The sequence below is a fragment of the Montipora capricornis genome, chromosome 2, assembly GCF_036669925.1.
Source record: "Montipora capricornis isolate CH-2021 chromosome 2, ASM3666992v2, whole genome shotgun sequence".
Lineage (NCBI taxonomy): Eukaryota > Metazoa > Cnidaria > Anthozoa > Scleractinia > Acroporidae > Montipora > Montipora capricornis.
The window spans coordinates 1,445,806-1,453,305 of record NC_090884.1 but is presented as its reverse complement, the minus strand read 5'-3'; the positions used below and the strand labels follow the sequence as shown (position 1 = coordinate 1,453,305).

The following is a 7,500-nucleotide window of genomic DNA, read 5'->3' as shown; positions in this document are numbered from 1 at the left end:
GATAAAATTATTGTATCTTTTGACAAGAAAAAAATCTCCGACGAACTGAAAGGGGGGGCCGCGGCCGCCTCGCCCCCCCCCCCCTAAATCCGCCCCTGTTTTTTCACCTGTCGCGGGCGGCTACACGTGTGATTTTTATTTCGCGCTGGCGACGCGACAAAGTTTGAAAAAATCGCATCACCAGCGCGAGCAAAAATCGCTCGTGTAGCCACGGCTTTAAGCTTTTGTCAGATAGGAGTTAAATTGGAATCTATATGCTTTACGAAATGCCGCCGCGAATGCTCTAAACAACAAATTCACTGATCTAAATCTTTTCCTCAAGTTTCTCCGACCAAAAATCTAATTCTGTCTCGATAAACAGATAAATAAAGAAGCTGTAATGTGATGGTGTCCAAATCCACAAAGGAGACAATGGAGTTCAGGGTAAACTTTGTGTGGTAAATTATCAGTATTCCCGGATGTAAGTGATGTTTGGGAAGAAAGGCATGGGACACTTCACTGCCCTTATCAAAATCATTGTAAATCTAATTATCTGCATTTTTGGACATATCTGCTCCTTTCCCAATTAATTAACACAGACACAAAGATTGGCTGCATGCAAATGCCTCTTTGAAGCTGCAGCCATTTATTTTCATTCAAGTCTTGAGTTACTATCATTGTAATATGAGTAGATTAAACAGTGAAAAAGGCTTTGAGGATCTAGTCAATAAAAATATCCATTATTTTGTCCTTAAAGCCTTTCCATAACAAGTTATTTGTATACAAGACGTTACATTAATAATTCAATATAAGGCAATAATATTAGTAGTTTACCAATGAAAAAGGCTTTGAGGATCTTCTCCATAGAATATCTTTTATTTTGTCCTTAAAGCCTTTCCCTAACATGTTATTGGTGTACACGTCACACTAATAATGTTCATAATAAGTTAATAACATTGTATGTTACCAAGGACCCAAAGACTTCTAAATTCCAAAACTACTTTCATCAGTCCAACTAGGTAATTCCGGCTACTCTTGGACTACTTTGGTTCTAAACGTTACCTTAAACCTTCCAAGATTTACACGTCCTAATTCAAAAAATGGCAAAAGATGGCATACCTTAAAGAAATTTCTAATACTGCATTACTAGGAAGTTAAAAAATGTTTAAGTGCAATTCAATTAATTCTGAAGTAAGAACAGCAACCAGATGAGCTGGCATCACTCAGAATTCACAGCAGATTATACAAATTTAGATAAGCAATCTCTGACCATAGTTAAATACAGCACAGGGAATTCAACTCCTGCCAAAAAATTTGTCCTCAACTTAGAGTATCCATTATAAATATGAGGCAATACTAATGAGCTTAAATAAATTTATTTCTTTCATTTTTCACTTCTTCCCCTCCTGTTCCTCTCAACCCACACCACATAACCATTTCTTCATCTTCTGGAACACCCAGCACAGCACAGCACAGCACAGCATAGCACTGGCTAAATTATATCATAATTATTAATCTTACGGCAAATTATCTTTTTAAGGCAGTGGGCCTTACTTTCGGGGTTTCTCTTTTTCAAGCACTCGTTGTGTTTATTTCCTCTGTTCGCCTTCTGCGAAAAAATTGACAAAGATTTATAAAAATTTCAAACAAAATTGGATTGACGAGGTATTACAAATCTGACGTTCAAGTCGATTACAAAGTCATATTTGTTTTTGTCAAAGTAAAAATGTGAACTTGTAAATTTACCAAGTAATTTCTTTGTCGAGCATCGAGTTGTGGCCAGTGAAGGTTGAACTCAACGAAGTTAATTTCCCTTCAAAACAAAGCGGCAAGCCTTTTAAACACTTCAAAAACGTCTCCGAAATCACTCTTGTGGTCTTGAGGATAAAAGTCAACCTTGCGTATTAGGAAAGTAGAGTTAACGACGCTTTAAATGACAAATACAGAAGACAGAATAAACAACAATACTTACAGCAGCCATTTTTCTCCTCCTTTCTCGATGGTAAGACCGGCTACTGGTGAGAAGTGTTCCCGCGCTTTTTTCCCGCTCTTTGACACCCGAGACAGCCGTCAGTGTGGATTTCATCAGAGGAGTCGGTGGCTTGCCTCCTGGCTTGCCGATTTTTTTGTCAGGATACCGAATAAAAAAATTCTGAAAATTGGGTTTGCCATTTTTTTTTCGGAAGAAGCCTTGTGCGAAATGGTTAATAGCCCCTCGGTCTTATCTGGGGGCGAATCTGGTTTTAGTTCCCAGGCACCGCTCGTCCAAGGGTATTCCACTGGGTTTCGTCAACATGGCAGCAGAAAGTAAACCGACTGTCCTGGTTACAGGTAGATGTCCTTGATTTGAGAATGTATTTACACGTTATTTACTTTTCTAGCCAAAGATAAGGCGGATAAAAAGTTCGGAAAGCTAGAAGTAGTTTTCACCGTATTGCGTTACAGTAAAGTGTGACATTGGTCTATGAACGACTTCACTCACTTTCCTAGTGTGACCTTTGTCGTATATTTTATGATTTATAAATAGTGTATAAGGAATTTCTTGTATTTACTGATACTTTCTGTGATGATAAACAAAGCTTGGATGGTTAATACACTCCAACAACGCAGGTGGGCTTATCTTATCCCTCTCACCACGTCACGGGTGTTGGTGCAATTGAATAATTTGTACATTTGAAAGATTTTCCATTTTCTTTTTAAAAATAAATTAATTAGTATCAGTCATGATCATAATAATAATTATTATTATTGTTAATGAGTAATATCTCTTTTGTTTTGTAGGGTTTGGTCCATTTGCCTACCATACAGTTAACACCAGTTGGCTTGCTGTTAAGGTGCGTTTTAATTAATACTTTTAACAACAGACAATGTTAAGTCAATGTTATTTAGGTTATTTTTGTTTGTCCATGCATTTGCATTCTTGTCCCCAGAGTCCTCTTTTCTTTAGGTCAGCACCAAGAACACAGACTCTTACCATAGCCAAACATATGCGCAGTTGCAGTAATGGTACAATGTTGTAACCGTTGATGACCGTTGTTTCAAATTTCCGAACATGCGCAGAAGAGCTGGCTGTCTGTGACTCGCAGACTTACTGGTTTGACTGTGGCCAGAGTCCGTGTTCTTGGTGCTGACCCAAAGAAAAGTGGGCTCTGCAGAAGAGAACGCATGCAGTGGTGCTGTTGTCTTACTAATGTTTGAGAATTATGATTTGAGCATCTCGTGTATGACTTTATTTATAACAGACTCATGTAGGAGAAGCAGTCTCTCTTTTAACCCTAACCCTAAACCTAACCCTAACATAACCCATTCACACCTCAAATGCCCTAGGGCACCCTCAGTTGACAGCTAAAATTGTCTGGCGTTAGACGGAGTAAAATCTGTTAAGTCTCACTCCCAGGGGTTAATGGGTTAATGAGTAATAATAATAATTATCATTATTATTACCAGATTATTAAGCTTAATTAGTGACTAGATATTCCAGCTTGAAATTAAAGCCGATTTACATATTAGTGAAACCCACTGCAATTATATGGGACTAAGTAATATAGATCCTATATGTTAAATGTTTACAAATAAAGTAGGGTACTAGCTCAACACTGCAACAAGGAGACATAGGTGGCTGGGTTTTCTGAGGTCACTCCAAATGATGTAATCATGGGCAAGGAATGGAAGAAGGGAGAAGTGTTTCTAATAATGATTATTATCAATATAATTATTATTATTGAAGGGGGTGAAGGTAGATTTCTAGGAAGGTGTGGGGTAAGGGATAGAACTCATCACTCATCACAAGAAGTGAACAAGTTGTAGCTTTTTTAGCATGTTCAGATCATTTTTTGTTTCATAAGAATCAGTTATATATACTCTTAATGTTATCATGAGCCAGTTAAAATAAAAATAAAAAAATTGTAACACTTTATTAAAATCTCAAGGTTATTAAGAGAGTACAAACTTATACTTTACTAATGATTAATTATTAGTACAGGTCTGTAATTAGGTAATCACAAATACCATAAACTAAATGTAGTATCCAATGAAATTAAAGCACATCAAATCGAATTTTAGTTTTTGTTGAGAGAAAACTATAGTGCACAGAGCAAAAACTTCTCAGAGCCGAGTAGAGAACCAACAACTCAGAAACAACAAATGACATTGAGCAGATATGTCCCGAAATAGGAGTAATTAGATGATTTCAATAAGCGTCATGAAGTGTCCCCTTGCTCTTTTCCCCAACTTCAACATCACTCTTATCTTGGACGGATCCAGGATTTTTCTTAGGAGGGGGTGCAGGGGTAAGGAATGGGGTAGCTGACTGGTGAGGTTTTTTTTCCAGAATAGCAGTTGTACTAGAAAGCCTCAGGGTGGGGGGGGGGGGAATACACACCCCCTGTATCCCCTCTAGATCTGCCCCTGTGTATGGCAGAAATGTGCTCTAACCACTGCACCAACTCTGCTCCCAGAGAAGAAAGGATGAAATTCAAGCATGAAATTATAAATTTATTCTTATTTTAATTTCAGGAACTTCCCAAGACTAATCTTGTTAACTCTGTCAACTTAGAAATAAGGGAGATTCCTGTGGAGTATGAAGCAGTGGAGAAGGAAGTTCCGGCACTGTGGAATGAATTAAAACCTAAGGTGATGAAAGTTATTAAGATGAAAAACCTGGTATCATCCTAGCTTTCTTGGTACTGTGGTGGCAATGTCATGAGAAGAGTAGTGTTATTTCGAGCCAAAACTTTTTCACCATAATATATCACAGTCATTTTGTTATCTGAAGGATGCAGCCAACAGCTAAATGATAACTGACATTTTTTGGTTAAAATTAGAATCCCATTACTTACTCATAATCCTTAAAATAGCTTCAAGCATTTAGTGAACACTTAAGAAATCCTAGATTTGATGACCTTTTAACTCGTGATAAATAAAATAATATCAAGAATAGTTGCTTTGTACTCTCCTTTTATTGTCAGCTTTGTGTTCATGTTGGAGTTCATGGCTTTACGGACAATGTTCTTTTGGAGAAATGTGCACATAATTATGGCTATAATAGCCCTGATGAAAGCGGCAACAAGTGCCATCATGGTTGCTGTGTGGAAGGTAGGTTTGCTGTGATTTATCTGATGTGTTGACAATCTATATGTAGACTTTTCACATCTTGACTGGATTTTCCTGAGAAGGGCAAGATGAAATGTGATAGAATACCAGGTCTCCTTTTGAGGTATTAGTGACCCTCAAGTTTAGATACGAGAATGAGTAGGCTAGTGCGAGGTAGTTGTGTCCGCTGTTATCCAAGAAGAAGGCTTTTATTAATAAATACATAACATGACAAGTAATATTAGTACCAGTAATATTGTCTCAATCTTTGCAAACAGTGTGGTGATTCTTTTACCTTCCAAAGAGATTATGAAAAGTGTGATGAAACCAGATCTTAGGTTTGTGCCGTTTTTTGAAAAGACAGTTAAGGCTAACTTGCAGATATCAACACAAAGGTAGTACTTTAAGACCCTGACTGTCAGCAGAAGTTGAACCCACTCAAATGCTTTTATACTAACTGACCAGTGAAATCTCTCCTGCGTATGCTGTGAACTTGAGTATCTGTGGTGGAGACAAATGATGCACTGGGAATTTTTAATTTTTCTTTACCGGTAATTAAGAAAGGTGGTTATACTGTGAGTGGAATGAAAGCAGAGACTAGAAAGTGTTCCATTTTGATGGGTATATTGTAAAAGTAAAACAATAGGAATTTTTGCTAATACATTTACCATAATTTAGGTGGAGCGGAGTTTTTGTCCACCTCCCTAGATTTGGAGAAAATTAGTGCAGAAGTGATGGCTGCCAAAAGTCCTTGCCTTGTGAAACTCTCTGATGATGCTGGAAGGTATTGTAAACTTGAAGCATCCTCTACATCCATGAAAAAACCTTTAAGATATACTTTGTCACTGCTCACCTGATGTTTTTTATGGTTGTCTTCTCGTGTCTGTGAATGCCAAAATGTCAGTTAATGTCATCAAATTTAAGGAGCATTAAACAAAGAATTAAATTTGTAAGGTAAAAATTGATTGAAAGTGTTTTTTGTCATTTTACAGGTTTCTTTGTGACTACATCTACTACAAGTCATTGTCTATCAGACTAGGCACATGTGCTTTTATTCATGTTCCCCGTGTTGACTCTCCATATAGCAAAGAAGAGTTGGTGGAAACTTTGAAACTTGTTGTCTTGGCAATGCTACAGCAATTAAGCTAGTAAAATCAAAAAATGAAATAACCTAATTATTAGGTTCAGTTCTTTATATACATACAATTTAACTGTGTCAATACAATGTTTAATCAAGCACAACCTTTGCTCACTATAAGCATCTCTGGACAAACTTTGGTGTCAATTTTTGAATCAAACACAGAGTTTCTCACAGTCACAGTTAACATGTCACCAAAGATAGTTAAGGAATAGGAGCAAATTAACAGAAACCAGACAATTTCCTTTTTATTTTCAGCTGCTAATTTTGTCCTTGTACTTCATCAAAGATATATTAAACCATAGTCCAACACAGAATTTAACTCATCAACTAAAGCAATTTAAGTAAAGAGTAATTTTAATATAAATACTGGTATATTAACTTGTTAACCTTTTTTGGTTAAGTAGTCTGTTGTTGGCTCAAAGTAATAATTTATTTGTGGCACGGGAACAAGTCGCTCCTTCATCAACTCTACTGGAATACACCTACATTATTCAAGAAAATGAAATAATAATAATGGATATTTTTAGCTGAAGTCTTTTTTCAAAGATTGTAAATTTAAAGGGTTCAAAAATAAAGTTAGGTTTGCAAATTACTGTGACTCTTGTCTGACTTTATTTACCTCTTATAACTGAGATGCTTTAAAGCTTCTTATGCCGTGGCATAAATGCCAGAGTATTCCCCACCCCAAACCATTGACTCCTGATTGCTGCTCCCCCATTGAGGAGTAAAATCGTCTGGCATTAGAAAGAGTAGAATATCTATTAAGTCTCACTCCTAGGAGTCATTAATGGGCGAAGAAGTGTGCTTGACCTTAAAATAATAAATTAATTATTAATAGCTAACCATTTAAAATCCTATCACTGAAACTATTGCAAAAATCAGTGTTTTGACTTTAACTTTTTTAGAGTACTGAATGATTTTAAGATCAGAGGAAAATATATTGTTTTCACTTGTAATGAGCCACCAGTTTATTTGCTAAAAGAAAAAGGAAATATTTCCACAAAAATGAAAGTCATTTCACTGAGGATTGATTATAAGGTACACGAATACAGGGCACCATTTCATTGTTAAGGTACAACAAGGCTGCCATGACATTATGTGAAAGTGATCTATAGTCCACTGCTAATTAACGCTCATAGTCGGGAAAGTGGAGGGTGTAAAACCGCAGGATGCCGGTCGCAGGTTAGAGTCACAGGTCATGATCATTGTTTCACCATAGCTGAATACTAATGATAACATTTATAGGCCTAAACACTATGCTTTAGATACTGTTAAAGTTTAGCATTTTT

General features: G+C 36.6%; 1 protein-coding gene across 1 annotated transcript; it reads left to right on the top strand.

Annotated features, from left to right (window-relative positions):
- The first annotated feature begins 2,219 nt into the window (after positions 1-2,219).
- LOC138038323 (pyroglutamyl-peptidase 1-like) lies at positions 2,220-6,803 on the top strand. The gene is made up of 6 exons (XM_068884126.1): positions 2,220-2,310; positions 2,761-2,813; positions 4,495-4,611; positions 4,947-5,073; positions 5,749-5,854; positions 6,063-6,803. The coding sequence occupies exons 1-6, from the start codon at positions 2,274-2,276 to the stop codon at positions 6,217-6,219; spliced, it is 597 nt and encodes a 198-aa protein (XP_068740227.1). The 5' UTR covers positions 2,220-2,273; the 3' UTR covers positions 6,220-6,803.
- The last annotated feature ends 697 nt before the right edge of the window (positions 6,804-7,500 follow it).

Coding starts and splice junctions, on each gene's coding strand:
- LOC138038323 (XM_068884126.1), top strand. CDS start 2,274: ATGGCAGCAGAAAGTAAACCGACTGTCCTGGTTACAG. Junction 2,814..4,494: donor CCAGTTGGCTTGCTGTTAAG/GTGCGTTTTAAT, acceptor TTTTAATTTCAG/GAACTTCCCAAGACTAATCT. Junction 5,074..5,748: donor TCATGGTTGCTGTGTGGAAG/GTAGGTTTGCTG, acceptor ACCATAATTTAG/GTGGAGCGGAGTTTTTGTCC.